This window comes from Bison bison, unplaced genomic scaffold (assembly GCF_000754665.1).
Source record: "Bison bison bison isolate TAMUID 2011002044 unplaced genomic scaffold, Bison_UMD1.0 scf7180017864221, whole genome shotgun sequence".
NCBI lineage: Eukaryota > Metazoa > Chordata > Mammalia > Artiodactyla > Bovidae > Bison > Bison bison.
Genome location: NW_011494793.1, coordinates 2,182,487 through 2,198,424, shown reverse-complemented (window position 1 = coordinate 2,198,424; position 15,938 = coordinate 2,182,487). Strand labels below are relative to the sequence as shown.

At 58.6% G+C, this 15,938-nt stretch overlaps 2 protein-coding genes across 2 annotated transcripts; both read left to right on the top strand.

Annotated features, from left to right (window-relative positions):
- Positions 1-6: 6 nt before the first annotated feature.
- On the top strand, positions 7-9,393 carry LOC104992720. Its single transcript, XM_010845688.1, has one exon. It carries the CDS (start codon positions 11-13, stop codon positions 9,308-9,310), a length of 9,300 nt encoding a protein of 3,099 aa, XP_010843990.1. The 5' UTR covers positions 7-10; the 3' UTR covers positions 9,311-9,393.
- A 991-nt stretch (positions 9,394-10,384) lies between these two features.
- Positions 10,385-15,340, top strand: LOC104992696 (putative protein TPRXL). The gene is made up of 4 exons (XM_010845665.1): positions 10,385-10,547; positions 13,154-13,543; positions 14,923-15,074; positions 15,191-15,340. The coding sequence occupies exons 1-4, from the start codon at positions 10,442-10,444 to the stop codon at positions 15,236-15,238; spliced, it is 696 nt and encodes a 231-aa protein (XP_010843967.1). The 5' UTR covers positions 10,385-10,441; the 3' UTR covers positions 15,239-15,340.
- Positions 15,341-15,938: the final 598 nt, after the last annotated feature.

Genomic DNA, 15,938 nt, shown 5'->3' with positions numbered 1-15,938 from the left:
CCCAGTGCCCATGATAACCATCACCAAAACCCCACCCCAGCCCTGCCCGGTGACCCAAGGGACCAAGACCCCAGCTGCAATGCGACCAACAACCTCCATGACCAACACTACACCCCAGACACGACCGGCAGCCACGATGACGAAGGCCCCACCCCAGCTAGGCCTGCTGGCCTCGATGATCAAGTCTCCAACTCAGACACGGCCTGCGGCCACAGCGACCAAAGTCCCGCCCCAGGCGTGTGCAGTGCCCTTGCTGACCAAGACGCCACCCCAGACGCACCCAGCACCCACGGGAACCAAGACCCTACTGCAGACATGTCAGGTGGCTACAGCGACCAAGACCCTCTCTCATCAGATGCTCCAAGGAGCCACGGTGGCGAAAACTGCTCCTCCCCAGACGCGCCTGGCAGCCATGATCACCAAGACTCCAGCTCAGTTACGCTCAGTGGCCACCATCCTCAAAACCCTGTGCCTGCCCCCGTCAGCAGCTGGAAACCTCAAGCCTCCGTTTTCAGCAGCGGCGACAGCTGGAATTTCCGACACCTCATCCCACACGTGTCTAAGTGGACCAAGGGCCAGGGCCACGGTGAACGCGAGACAGGCAACCAGGGCGGTCAAGGTCTCGTCCCGCTCATACTTGACAGAGGGAAAAGTGAAATGCTTTCCCCCGTCGCATCCGGGGGCTGGGGCTCCCAAGCCTCCAGCCAGGCCTCCTTTGGAAGGCGAGAAAATCAAGGCCTTCTCCCAGAAACAAGGGAAAACGGAAACCACGTCTGACACCAGTATGGCCATGGAAATGCCCGGGGATCTGACCTGGGCAAAAGTGGCGAGCGACAGGAACAAGTGGGCACATCCGAGGACGGACATCTTGAAGGTTCAATCCCAACTGTATGGGCCTGTGAGAACCGCTGGGGCGCCTCTGAGCACATGTCTGCCTCAAGCGCAACTGGCCCCTCGTTCAACCACAGGCTCGCCTCAGGCCCATCTGCTGGCCGAGCTGACTAAGGCCCTGCCCCAGGAGCACGTGTCTGCCAAGTTGACCATGGCCCAGGGCCAAGGATACCCACAAGCCCAACCCCCTGCCACCGTGGCCCAACCACACCTGAGTGTGTGTCTGTCTAAGACACCGTCCCAGGCACACCTGCCCGCCAAGCTGATGAAGGCGCAGTCCCAGGCACAGCTGACCACAGCAGTGATCAAGGTACAGTCCCAAGGGCATCTCCCCACCGGATTGACAAAGGCTCAGTCCCAGGCCCAGCTGGTCACAGATACAGCCAAGAGCCTCTATGCGGCCCACCAGGCTGCTGAACTCAGCAGCAAGACGCAGTCGCAGCCACTCCTGGTGGGCTTCAAGGCTTCCACCCAGCCCTGCCAGCACATTGGCGCTCTGCCCCGAGCCAAGCCAGAAGACAGACTGACCCAGCTCCCATCCCACAGCTACGTGCAGGGCAAGGCCACCCTGGGCCTGCACCAGGGGGCCTCTGAGACCCAGAACACGCTGGTGCCTCTGCTGGCCTCTGCTGGCCACACCACGTGCAACGCTGAATCCTGGGGGGACGGCAGGGCTGCCCGGGCCCAGCCTTCAACCACCAGCGCACCCCCGCCCAGCCAGGAGGAGCTAGCGGCCTCCCAACTCGCCTCCCTGTGTGCTGAGCTGGCCGCCGTGCTGGGCTCGCAGGAGGACCTCCGCGCCCTGCTGGCCAAAGCCCTCTCCCAGGGGGAAGTGAGGGCGGCCCTGAACCAGGCCCTGTCCAAAGAAGTCTTGGGAGCCACGATGGCCAAGGCCTTGCCCCAGGGCATCCTGGGCACGGTGCTGGTGAAGGCGCTCTCCTGGGGCGAGCTGGGCACCAGCCTGTCCCGCGCACTGTCCCGGGGCGAGCTGACTAAGGCCATTCAGAGCAGACTGGCGGACGTGCTTAGCAAGGCCCTGACGGAGGAGGAGCGCGCCACCTTGAGCCAGGCCCTGTGTCAGGGTGAGCTGGGTGCAGTCCTCAGCCAATCTCTCTCTCAGGCGGCCCTGAGGTCTGGAGTCGGCCTCCCCAAGGCTGCCTCCAAAACGATGGGAAGTGGGATGACCGTGATGCCGGCCCCCGTGGAGGAGGACTGCAGGGGGAGCCTGTCGGCCGCGTGGGGGCCCAGCCTGGGCCCCATGAGACTACAGCCCAGCAAGGTTAGGGTTCCCTGGGGTGGGGCCTGGGAGGGTTTTGTCACAGGCTGGCCGTCCGGGCTCTTGGAAGAGAGGGGGGATGGGGCTATGCTCGGGGGGTCACCCTGCTCATCCGTGGTCTCTGTAGGTGCCTCCTTGATTGCTGGGGTGATGACCATTCACCAGTATCCCCCTATTTCTGCCCTGGGTCCCACTCTGTCATGGGAGACGGGACCCAGCAGAAGCCCCTTAAATCTGTACCTGACCCTCAAGAACTGTGAGGAAAGAGTGTGCCTGCACCCCAGGGTGAGTGAATTGGCATCAGCCCTCGGCCCAGTGGTGAGTGATGTGGACCCCAACTTGTCCAACATGCCCCACCAACAGCCGGCCTCCGGTCTGTGGCAGCCACTCCTCGCCAATGGCGTGGGCCCGAGCACCAGCCATCCGTCACTGGCCACTGGCAGCTCAACCACAAGCACCCACAGTCCACACGTGGTCAGCAGGGTGGCCCCACACACAAGGGCATCCCCAGGGGAGTGCAGGTTAGCACCGGGCAAGCTTCCCAGCACCACAGGTCGTGGGAGTGGCACCCACTCCCACAGCTGTGCCACCAACTATGGGGGTTCTGTTTGCTGGTGTCAGCCCTCGGGGATCAGCAGGGCATCCCCCGGTGGGGGCCAACCCCAAGGGGCCAAAGTTCCACAACAGCTACCTGTGGTCCCCGAGGAGACCGTGCAGAGAACACGGTCCCCGAATCATAAACGAGGCTGCAGGGGCCCTAGGCAGGTGACCAAAGAAGCGACCCCAGTTCCGCCACAGGCCGCCACAGTGAGCAAAGCACAAGTGCATGCCCCCAAGGCCTGTGTCATAACCCCAGGTCCCTGGCCCGGCTCCGTGGCTCCTGGTCGTTGCTGGGCAGCCAAGCGAGGGGGTCAGGTGGATCCCGGTCTGTTCCAAGTCTCCCCAGGCAATAAGCTGACACCCACCCTTTCCCGAACAGCCATCCCTGGGAAGGAGAAGAATCAAACACGGGGTAGCCTTTCCAGGGCACATGGCCCACAGGAGCGGATAACTGGCCATATACCTAGTGAACTGGTGGCCAATATGCCACAAGGTCCAGACAATGACCTGTCCAGAAGCTTCTCCCAGGGCTGCACAGACTACGGCCTAAATATGAGCAATTCCCAGAGCTCGCTGCGCAGCTGCGGCTCACTCGGCCTTTCCACCATGTCTGTGGCCAGCATGGCCGCTGTTGACGTGGTGGACGAGGAGGCCTGGGAAGCCAGCTTGGACAGGGACTTTGATCTAGATGCTCTCCTCTCCGCAGAGGCCGTGGAGAGGTCCCAGGGACCCAGGAGTGTGGAAGAGACTGAGGGAGCAGGTCACAGGCACCTGGCCCCAAGCCTGCATGACCAGTCTTCTGTAGACTCAGAGCTGATCCCCATTCTACAGCATAGCTCACTGGCCAGTCGCATGACACTGAGTGTGCACTGGGACTCAGAGGATGAGGAAGACATGTCCTCAGATCAGAGTTCCATGAATCTGAAGGAGAGTTTGTCGCAGGCACCCTATGGGACTGTGTTGACCAGAAGTTTGTCATCGAGTAACATGGTCCCTACTGTCTATCAGCAGCCGGCTGTGGCTGGTAGGTTGACCTCATGCCTATCTCAGCCTGTAGTAGCCAGTAAGGTGGCCTCAAATCCAGGCCAGCTCTCTATGGCCAGTAGAATGACCAGCAGCCTATCTGAGCCATCAGTGGTCAATAAGGTGACTCCCAGCTTAGGCCAGATGTCCAGGACCAAGAAGGTGTCCCTCAGCCTAGGCCAGCCATTGATGGTTGAGGGGGTGGTTCCCAGCTTTTCACAGCCACTGATGGCCTGCAGACTGGCCCTGAGCCTCGCCCAGCCATCTATGACCAGTGGCGTGGCCTCCAGCGTCACCCAGCCACCTGTGACCAGTGGGGTGACCTCCACACTTGCCCAGCCACCTGTGACTAGTGGGGTGGATCCCAAGCTCAGCCAGCCACCTGTGACCAGTGGGGTGGCCCCCAAGCTCAGCCAGCCACCTGTGACCAGTGGGGTGGCCCCCAGCCTCGCCCAGCCACCTGTGACTACTGGAGTGGCCCGCAGCTTAACCCAGACATCTGTGACTGGTGGGGTTGTCCCCAGCCTAAGCCAGCCATCTTTGACCTTTGGAGTATCCCCCTGCCAAAGCCAGCCATCTTTTACCAGTGGGATGGCTCCTAGCTTAGGCCAGCCTTCTATGACTTGTGTGGTGGCCCCCCGCCTAGCGCAGCCATCTGTGGCCACTAGGGGGACCCCCAGCCTGGCCCAGCTACCTGTGATGAGTGGTGCAGGTTGTGCTATGAGTCAGCCGAGTTGGGCCCCTAGGGTGAGTCCAAATCTACCATCCTCGAGGGTGGATGCAGTGGCTCCCAGTCAGCATTATTCATCCTTTGCCATTGAAGTCACCTCGGGTGCACCATATGCATCAGTGGCTAATGGCGTGGGCCAGGGTCTGAGCCAGCCAGCCGTGTCTGCTAGGGTGGACCCACGTCAAGATCCTCTGACGGTCAGAGGGGTGGCCCCGCATCCCCAGGTCCCTGAGTTCAGCGAGGTGGCCCTGGGCTTTCATCAGCTGCCTGGTATTGGTGGGAGGCACCCAAGAGTAACGGAACAACCTGCTGTCATCGTTTCTGCTCCAAACCTCTACCAGACGCCTGTGGCCAGTGGGGAGGACTCTTGTCTAGGCCAGGAAGCCAGTGTGTCTCTGTTGAGGGGCATGTCTGTGAGCAGATCCCAGGGTGCCACAGCCTCCGAAGTGCTCCCAGATGTGTCTCGGGGGACTCTGGCTACTGGCATGTTCCTAAGTATGTCTCAGGTACCCATGGCCCCTGGCAGAGCGGGGAGGGTGGGCCAGAGGAGTGTGGCTACCGCCATGGGCCCAAGCCAATCTCAGATGAGCAGGGGCATGGCTCCCATGACATCCCGTGCCTCTGTGGCTGCTGCCCCTTTGACTCATGAATCGGCCAGGATGGCTCCTGGCTTCTCTCAGGCTTCAGTGTCCAGTAGACTGGGTGTGAGTTCGTCTAAGTTTTCCGTGACCAGCGTGGGCCCCAGCATATCTCAGGTCAGCGTGGATCTTCCAGTATCTCTGGACCACCGGTGTCCTTCTGTGTCCACAATCTCCAGCAGTTACCAACAAGCTGATGTTATCAGCCAGGAGCCTGCAATGGGCATGCCCAGTGCTGTGGCCCCAGGTTCTGTAGCTGGTGGCATGGCCTCTACTCTCCCCCCAGGGTCCATGATCAGAGGCATGGGCCAGAGCCTTCCTCCAGGGCCCATATTGAGTTGTGTGGCCCCCAGCCTTCCACCAGGTTATGTGGTCAATGGTGTAGTCCATACTCTTCCCCCTGGGTCCATGATCAGTGGCGTGGGCCTGAGCCTTCCCCCAGGGTCCGTGATCAGTGGTGTGGGCCTGGGTCTCCCCCCAGGGTCTGTGATCGGTGGCCTGGGCCTGGGCCTTCCTCCAGGGTCTGTGATTGGTGGCGTGGGCCTGGGCCTTCCTCCTCGGTCTGTGATTGGTGGCGTGGGCCAGGGCCTTCTCCCAGGATCTGTGATCGGTGGCGTGGGCCAGGGCCTTCCCCCGGGGTCTGTGATTGGTGGCGTGGGCCAGGGCCTTCTCCCGGGGCCTGTGATCGGTGGCGTGGGTCAGGGCTTTCCCCCAGGGCCTGTGATTGGTGGCATGGGTCAGGGCCTTCCCCCAGGGCCTGTGATTGGTGGCGTGGGCCAGGGCCTTGCTCTAGATCCCATGAGCAGCAGTGTAGCCCAGGGCCTTCCTCCAGGGTCTGGGGCAACTGACATGGCCAGAACTGTGCCTATGAGTTCTGTGGCGACTTCAGTGTCCCCCAGTCTGATTGCAGCATCTGGCAGTGACGGGAAGAAGCAAGGTCTCTCGGTGAAGCCGTCAGCTAGTCTAAGTGCTCCGGACCTGCTCTTAGATTCAGTGCTAGGTGCAGTGGACTCCAGAATCCCTCCTTGTCCTGTGAACTCTACTGTGGACACAGCATCTATGCCTGGGGGACTGAGTCAGAACCTAGTTCTGGAGGCCATGGCTAGTACAGCCAGTCCACCCTCCACAGTCGGAGGCGTGGCCCCGAGCCTTCCCCAGGGGTCCCTGCTGATTGGAATCTCTCCTCGTCCATACCATGGGGGCCTGGCAGGGGAAGGGTCCACAACCACCTTGCAGGCATCCCATCCCCCTGGCCTGGCTCAAGCTCCCCTCCAGGAAGCTCCTGGCACGGCCGGTGGAGTATACCAAGTGCCTTCGGTTCTGCAAAAAGCCTCACAGTTGAACCAGGCTCTTGGGGTGGTGACGGCATTTGAGACCACAGATCCCAAGACTGTGATGAGGCCAGAGGACCCGGGCAGGGCTCCTCCCCAGGGGTCCGTATCCAGGCAGGGGTCCGAAGTCCTTGCGGCAACCCCATGGATATACCATAGTCCCCTGGCAATAGACACTGACTACAGCCAAGAATTCCCTGTAGAGAATGAGGCTCTTCCCAAAGACCAGAGGCCACTATTGGAGGAGGTAGCTCCCGGCCAAGCTAAGTCAATGCCCAGCAGTGTGGCCTCTGTCCTTCCCCAGTCGCCGAGTCTTGCCAAGCCCTCCACGGTCAGTAGTGGCACCCCAACCCTGCAGCAGAGGTCAGAGACCAATTTGGTGGCCCCTGGTTCCCACACTGCGGCTGCCAGCCCCAGTGTGCAGACGGTGCCCATCAAGGGCACTGGGGCCCCACTGGCTCACCCGCAGAGGCCAAGCTCTCACACTACACTCCGGAGCCCCTCGGCTTATCAAAAGGCTTTGGTGGCTCATATACTGCCTCAGAGCCCCTCAATGACTCACCAGTCCCGTGGGATCATGGCTTCTACTGGAGTCTCAGGGTCACCCAAGCCGACCCATGACAATACTGCGGCCACCGGTCTACACCCAGGGTCTGTGGCTTGGACGGGGACCCCAAGAACTTCCCGGAGGTCACAGCCACGTGTTTCACCTCATCCATCCCTGTTTAGAAAGCTGACGTACAGTGGTTTCCAGAAGGAAGCCATTCCCAGCGCACCCCAGAAGACAGCGGCTGGCGGTCTGATTCAGAATGGCCACAGGCCCCTTGGCCCTAGAACATCCTTCAGGTCCATGCATGCTATTTCTGTACCAGAAAAGCCAGACAGTTCTGCAGCTGGGACTGTGCCCTCCGGTCAGGAGCAGCAGGATGCCCCCAAGTCCTCGCAGAAATTTCCTAAACATTCCCTGCATGCACCGCCAGCCTTAACGCCAATAATCCACACTAATGAGCTGGCACAGGGCATGGCCAGCTCTAAGCAGAACCCTGGGATTCGGAGGGTGTCTCTGGGTTATGAGTCTTCACCGAGGGGTTCCCGGCGGCCCCTTTTTAGGCAGGAGTTGCCGCAGGCGTCTCCAATTTCCCTTAGCTTCATGGCTCCTGCAGAGAGTCTCAGGGCATCCGAGACTCCCGCTGGCATTCTTGGAACTTCTGTGACTCCTGCTGAGAGTCTCAGGGTGTCCCTGACTCCAGCTGACCATCTTGGGGCATCCCTGACTCCGGCAGACAGTCTTGGGGCGTCCCTGACTCCAGCTGACCATCTTGGGGCATCCCTGACTCCGGCTGACCATCTCAGGGCATCCCTGACTCCAGCTGACAGTCTCGGGGCGTCCCTGACTCCGGCTGACAGTCTTGGGGCGTCCCAGAGTCCAGCTGACCATCTGGGGGCGTCCCTGACTCCGGCTAACAGTCTCGGGGTGTCTCTGACTCCGGCTGACAGTCTTGGGGCATCCCTGACTGCAGCTGACAATCTGGGGGCGTCCCTGACTCCGGCTGACAGTCTCAGGATGTCCCTGACTCCAGCTGACAGTCTTGGGGCGCCCCTGACTCCGGCTGACCATCTCGGGGCATCCCTGACTCCGGCTGACCAGCTTGGGGTGCCCCTGACTCCGGCTGACCATCTCAGGGCATCCCTGACTCCAGCTGACAATCTGGGGGCGTCCCTGACTCCGGCTGACAGTCTCGGGGCACCCCTGCCTCCGGTTGACAGTCTCAGGGCGTCTCTGACTCAAGCTGACCGTTTTGGGGTGTCCCTGGCTCCAGCTGACAGTCTCGGGACGTCCCTGACTCCAGCTGACAGTCTCGGGATGTCCCTGACTCCCGCTGTACTCCAGGGCCCGGAGGACACTGCCATGTCTGGTGGCCAAGCGAGGAATTCTACCATCCCCAGCATAGCAGTTGGGCCCAGGGGCAGCACCGTGGCCCCTGGAGGCGCTTGGGAGCCAGCTGGGGGCACTGTGCCCTGGGATGTCGTGGGCAGCAAGGCAGCGGTGGACCCCAGACAGCCGAGGGAGTTGGTGGCATCAGTGCAGGCTGTAGAGAAGATAATCATCCACGCGGCGGTCATCATCCAGGCGTGTGCACGAGGCTTCCTGGTGCGCCGTACCATCAAGGTGTGGCACCAGTGGGCCATCATCATCCAGGCTGCCTGGCGTGGCTACTGTGTGCGGCGGGACCTGGCCCGCCTCTGCCGAGCTGCCACCATCATCCAGGCTGCGTGGAGAGGCTTCGTCATCCGCCAGAGCCGCACCCAGCAAATGCTGCTCCAGAACGTGTGGGCTAAGACCGGCAGTGGGGCTAGGACGACGTCTGACCACCGCTGCTTCCAGTCCTGCCAGCCCCATGTCTGTGCTCTCTGCCAGTCCCTGACCTCCGGACTCGGAAGCCCACCCAGCGTGGTGATGCTTGTGGGTTCCAGCCCCCGCACATGCCACACGTGCGGCCACACGCTGCCCACCCGGGTGGTGCATGGCACGGGCCGGGGTGCTGCCAGCCAGGCCGGTGTGCCACGGGGCTGCCTGACCCAGTCAACCGCCCAGAGCCTTCGGCGGCCACCCCATCATCAGACCAAGGCGGCCACGGCCATCCAGTCTGCCTGGAGGGGCTTCGTCGTGCGTCGTCGGCTGAAGCAGCAACAGGACGCAGCCAAGATGCTTCAAGCCACCTGGCGCGGCCACAGCACCCGGGCCTCCCTCACCACGGACGCGCTCCTGGGGCCAGCGGTGTGGGACAACTCACGACACACGCAGTGGCCAGGCGTCTAGGACCTTGGCTTACTGGTGGGGGGATGCCAGGGGAGGGGCCGCATGGCTCTCTGGGTTTCATGAATAAAGCCCTCCACAGCCTGGATCTTGGCCTCCTGTGCGGGTGGGCGTCTTGGGCATGGTGTGGGGTGGGAATCTGGGGGCCCTAGAACATCCTGGACCGGAGGGGTGCAAAACTTTCAGCCACGCTGCAGGCACCTGGGGTCTGTGCCTGGAATCTGGACCCTAAGCCTTCTGCAGAGGTCAGGGCGGCCAGCCTGGACTCACTTGTGCCACCGTATTCATCCAGGGCGAGCAGGGCAGCGTCCAGTCAGTTGTGGACGGAAGCACCCCAGAAGCCATTGTCTGGGGGGCCTGACTTGGAATGGCCACCATGAGGCCCTTGTTCCTAGAAAATCCTAGAGGCTTCCAGCCACATCCTGACTTGGGGGGATGCTGGGCCACCCTCAAGGGGCCCCAGTGTAGGTGAGAGAGAGCTGGATGCAGGTGGGATCAGGGACACGGCAGAGGGAGGGGCCTGGGGGCACCCAGAGGGGGCCGCCTGGCCAAGCAGAGGGGCATGGGGGTGACAGCATGGGCTTGGGAAAGGCATAGGGGGCAGCAGAGTGGTGGGGGCTTCAGTGGAAGCTAGGAGGGGCAAGGGTGTCCTGGAGAGACGTGTGTGCGTGCCAAGTCACTTGAGTCGTGTCCGACACTGACCCCACGGACGACCAGGCTCCTCTGTCCATGGGATTCTCCAGGCAAGAATACTGGAGTGGGTTGCCCTGCCCTGCTCCAGTGGATCTTCCCGACCGAGGGATCGAACCTGCCAGTCTCTTGCGTCTCCTGCATTGGCAGACGGATTCTTTACCGCTAGCGCCACTTGGGAAGTCCCCTGAGGGGACAGGCAGAGTGTAACGCTTTGGGGTCATGAACCAAGAGGATTTGTCAGGAAAGGTGGAGGGGGAAGTCAGGAATATCAGCCCCGGTGAACAGTAGCGCCCCTCACATGCCCTGCGTCCGGAGGCCCCGCCTCCGCCTCGGCCCTGAGCAGTGCCGCGCGCCGACAGCAGGGGGCGCGCAGGTGTAAAGAGCGGGCACCTGGCCACACACCTGTGCGGAGCCCGTCTTTCCCCCTCTCCTCTCGCAAGAATGGCGAGCTCCCAGCCGCCGCTGCCGCCGCCGCCGCCGCCGCTTCTATTGCTGGCTCTGCTGCTCCTGCTGAAAGCTTCCTCTGTTCCCACGGCCACCTCTACAGGTAAGAACAGGTAAGATCCGGCTTCCAGGAAGCTGGAGGGGGAAGTGGCCTAGTCGCACACCTGGTGTCTGGACACCTCCCTCAGGCCACACTAGTCTGCCACCGCCCCCCACCCCCCTCCTCGCCCGGAGCTGTTGCTCCTCCTGGAAGCAAAAACAGCGGGAGCACCAGCCCCTCCATCCCCCCACTCCTCACCCCAGTCCTGAGGGTGCCAGGTCTGCCACCCCAGCGTTACATGAACAGCGACAGGCTGGTGAATGCCGCCTACCCAACTGGAGGTTCCGTTCCCAATCTCAATTTCTCTTAGCCAGCCCCCAAAGGGAGAAGGGTGAGAACCCAGGGACCATGGGGATGCGGGCGGGAGAAGGGCTTACTTCCTGCTCGCTGAACATCCATGGCTCCCAGCGGGAGGTTCTTGGCCCCTGACTTAATTTCTTTCTGTTTCCCTGTAAGATAACTCCTGGGGTGGAGAAGAGTTGAATTTCTTGCATCCATGGCCCCCATCCTTTCCACCGCATCAAGTCTCTGACCAGTGTCCCAGCCCCAAACCTGGAATATCAGAGTGGAGGCCACCACAAATGAGATTCTCATAGCAGACAAAAGCTTTACTCAGAAGGACCACATAGCTCAGGAAACTGAGGCTCAGACAAGCCACATTTCCCAGCCTGTGCCAGACCCAGATTAAACCAACTGACTTGACTCACGCCAGCCTCCTGGTCTAGGAGTCTCTGGGCAAAGCAAAGTCCTGGCACGGTGCATAGACTCAGCCCCACTTTACCTTCTGGTCGACCCTCCAGCAGCTCACGAGTGCCCTGTCTGTGCCAGGCACTCAGAGGAGCTTATGTCCTCCACAACCTCCTCTTTCCAGTTTGCCTTAGTTTGCTTTAGAAGTACAACTCCTCAGAGGTCTTGCTTGGCTTGGGGTCCACTGTGGCCCCTGAGTCATCTTCATTTCAGCTGAAACCTCTGTCATCTGGATTCCTTCTCAATGGTAGGAGACAGTTTGAGCAGGCTGGACTCTTAGTCCTTGACGCCTTGGAGGTTTTGTTTTGTTTTTTACTTTATTTTTAATTGAAGGATAATTGCTTTACAATATTGGTTTCATTTCTCCCAAATATCAACATCAATCAGACTTAGGTGTACATATGTCCCCTCCCTCTTGAACCTTCCTCCCACCTCCCACCCCTTCCCACCCCTCTAGGTTGTTAGAGCCCCAGTCTGAGTTCCCTGAGTCATGCAGCAAATTTCCGTGGGCTGTCTACTTTACATGCGGTAGTGAATATGCTTCCATGCTACTCTCCCCTGGAGATGGTTGAAGAGCCTTCTTACTTTCCAGTCACTGTGGGCCAGACACTCTACCACTGTGAGCCTCAGTTCCCCACCTGTGAAATGAGGATGAAGTCAGGCCAGTACACCATGTCTCCTTCCAGACTCATCTGTCATCCCCTCAGGAACTGGGAAACTGGGTAGAGAAATGGGGTCTGCATGAGGACCCAGCCCCCTCCTGGGGCCAGGGCCAGATGTTATTTCCTCATTTGTGCTGCTTAGGGTGAGGCAAGCACAAAGATCCACCCAGGGCAGAGTGGATTGGGTGTGGCAAGATATGGTTGATGAATGAACTTGCAATCAGTTAAGTTTACCAGCAGCCTGGAACTGGGAAGGAAGTAATTGTGGGAGGTGGCCCATGAAATCTTTACCCACCCTCAGCCTGGCCCCTTGGCTTGAAGCTAGGGAGCAGCTAGAGCAAGGTAGCAGAGGTTCTAGAGTCTTGTTGCTCAGTCGTGTCTGACTCTTTGTGACCCCACGAACGGCAGCACGCCAGGCTTTCCCGTCCTTCACTTTCTCCCGGAGCTTGCTCAAACTCATGTCCATTGAGTCGGTGATGCCATCCAACCATCTCTTCTTCTGTTATCCCCTTCTCCTCCCGCCTTCAATCTTTCCCAATATCAGGGTCTTTTCCAATGAGTCGGCTCTTGGCATCAGGTGGCCAAAGTATTGGAGCTTCAGCTATGGCATCAATCCTTCCAATGAATATCTGCTGACTGTTCTTAGAGCTCAGGCCTCAGTGCCCCCATTAAAACCTTGAGTTTAGCCATGGGGACCTTCCAGGTACCTGGGAAAGGAGATTAGGGTCGATACTCTCTGGGAGCTCAAAGATGGATCTCTGCTGCCCAGCGTCACTGAGTATCAGACCTGCGTGTGCTCTCAGAGACTGACTTTCTGTGATGTCCATTTTACAGATAAGGAAACTGAGTCCCAGAAGGGTTGAAAGAGTTACCCAGCATGCTGCCTGGGTTGGCAGCCATTCCCTATATCCAGAAGAGTTCCAGAGCCCTGAAGAAGAGTAGGGGGCAGGGAGGGTCCACCCCAGACTGAAATGCTGGCTGTGGGAACTCAGATGAGGAACTTCAGACACCAACACCTCAGTTTCCCACTGAGCACTCCCACCGTGCACTAATCCCTCCAAGTCTCCCTAAGTGGTGGGTGTGGTCTACTGGCATAATAGGGAAAGAGGCATCTGGCGGGTTGGGGCCAGGGTTGCATATCCTTGTTCCTAATCATCTCCTTCCTACACCCCAATGGTGTTTTCTTTCCACATGTTACAGCCTCAGAGACGGACAACTTGACTTCCAAACCTCTGACTTCTTCCTTCAGCTCCAGCTCCCCTACTGTGTGGGAAAAGCAAACCAGCCAAGAGAAGCCAGAGACGGCCTCCACATCCCATCCCAACAGCTCTAGTTCAGAGTCCACAATCTCCCACAGCCCCTCAAATTCAGGGACAACCTCCACCACCCAGCCCACCTCCTCACAACCAGAGCCAGACACCCATCCCAGCTCTGGCTCCCCCAGTTCGGAGCACACCGTCACCTCCCCCTCCCTGGGTTCTGTCTCCTTGGCCACCCTGCCTTGGAGTCCCACTCACCCCAAGCCCAGCACGGGGCCTCCCTCTGTGTCCTTGGCCACCACTGACCAGACATTCGAGACCTCTGGTTATGGTGAGTATTGGGACATTGGGGCCTGGAGGGGGATGGAAGGATTGAAGGTAGGAGGAGAAGGGGATGACAGAGGACGAGATGGTTGGATGGCATCACCGCTCCAATGGACATGAGTTTGAGCAAGCGCTGGGAGATGGCGAGGGTCAGGGAAGCCTGGAGTGCTGCAGTCCATAGGGTCGCAAAGAGTGGGACAAGGCTGAGAGACTGAAGGGGGGATGGTTGGGGGTACCAAGTTGCAGTTCTGGGATTGGCCACCAGGGGGAAACACAGTCCTAAGAATGTGCTGGGATGGGCCTCTTCCCCACCCCACCCCCTCACCTCCCATCACCTAAGCCTCTTCAGACCTTCATCCCAAGCACATTTTATTAAGCATCTATTGCGGGAAACAGTTATGTTGGAAGATAGGTTATAAGTAAATTTGTTTATAAAAGAACAAAGTAGAGCAGGATAAAGGGTCGAAACGTGAAGGCAAAGGATTTGAAATTTTAAAAGCCTACTCGGCAGAGGTCTTAGTTTGAAGGAGGTGAAGGAAGGAACCATGCCGGTACCTAGAGGGAAACAGGATAGGCAGTGAGCACAGCAAGTGCAAAGACCCTGGGGTAGGACTGTTCGTGGGGCATCTGAGGAGCAACCAAGGAGAAGTGAGGTGGCTGGAATGGGGTGAGTGGGGTACTAGCTGGGGTGGTGAGGGTGGGGAATTTGCACAGTGTGGTTATACAGGGTCCCTGGGGTCCAACAAAGGCCAAGCATTTTTTAGAGAGTCTAGAAAAATCTATCATTCAAAATAATATGTTGTCTCCAAAACATGCAAAGAAGACTGCAAACATGAAGTATAATAACATTTTGCTATAAATTTAATAACAGTTTGCTATAAATAAAAACATTTTGCTTAAAGTCACAGGATATAAAACCATCTTTACAAAGTGTCAAATTCTGTACATATCCTCAGAAAGACACTGCATTTGGGAATTGAGTTTTAGGTTGAATTTTTTTTTTTTTTTTTTTCACTTTGCAAGAACTCCCAGAAATGGCCAACAGTGGAGTGGGAACACAGCAAAGAAAACGAATGCCTTGTAGACAAGTCTATTCAAAAGAAAAGAAAGAGAAAAACAAAAGTGAAAGTAAAAGGGTAAAAAAATGTGCTTGAAAAGATAGTTACAGCAGCCTCTAGAGAGGGAAGTAAGCATCGAGTCCTGAGAAAGACTTAAAGGCCCCGGGCTCTATACTTCCACTGCAGGAGATGTGGGTTCGATTCAGGGAACTAAGATCCCACATGCCTCACAGCACAGTTAAAAAAAAAAAAAAAAGGCCCTGGGGCCCTGGTGTGTCTGTCTTAGAAGAATTCGGTGCTGTGGCTGACTCAGGGCTCCTCCCTTCAGCTCCAGGTGACTCTGGGGTTCCTAGGCTGCACAGGAACCCTGGTGTGGTGGTGGCCGTGTGTCTACTAGTGTCTGCTTTGCTCATCGGAGGTGCGATCATGGCAGTGAGGCGCTGTCACAACGGGGTTTCTGAGTTCCAGAAGCTGGATGAGGTATCCATGGCGGGGGAAGGCTGCACTGGGGTGGGGGTGCCCTCTCAGGCAGGGCAGGCCCCTGCTGCAGAGACTGCTGGTCCCTGAACACCCCCTCGTGTGTGTTCCTCCTTCAGGGGCTTGTGAGCCGAAGGTCATCTTCTGCCCATCACACACTGCCGTGATCTTCGATCTTTGAAGCTGAGGGAGAGGGACTTGGATGAGGCTGGGGCATCTGGCGAGGGGCAAAGCTTGTGGGAATAAAGCCCCTATCATTCCTCTGAGGCATCTTGAGTCATGGATTCATTTGACAAACATTTTAGAGTGTCTACTCTGTGCTGGGGTCACAGTGGGTGGGGACCCTTTCTCCACCCTTATGGAGCCCACAGTCTCAAGAGGGAAGACCGACAGCAGCCAGGTAATCAACTGATGTAATTTCAAATGGCTGAGGGCCGCACAGTGGGGTTGCAGCTGGATCCCAGGGTCCTGTGTGCCCAGGTTTGCCGAGAGGGCAGGGAGGTCTCTCTGGAAGGTGATACTGTTTTCCCCGGCCATACCATGCAGCTTGTGGGATCTTAGTTCCCCAACCAGGGATTGAACCCAGGCCCTCAGGAGTGAGAACATGGAGTTCCTAACCACTGGACCACCAGGGAGTTCCCTGGAAGGTGATGTTTGTGCTGAGACCTGAAAGAGAGAACAGTGCCACTGTGGGGAACGCCAGGGAAGGCGTACCTGGGAGCAGGCACAGCAAGTGCAAAGGCCCTGTGGTAGGTAGGAAGAACTTGGGGTGTTTGGGAAACAAGGAGATGAGTGAGGTCAGAGCTGGGTGAGGGAGAGATACGTGGAGCACCAGGTGGGCTATGGGAAAGAGTATGAGTTTTAGCC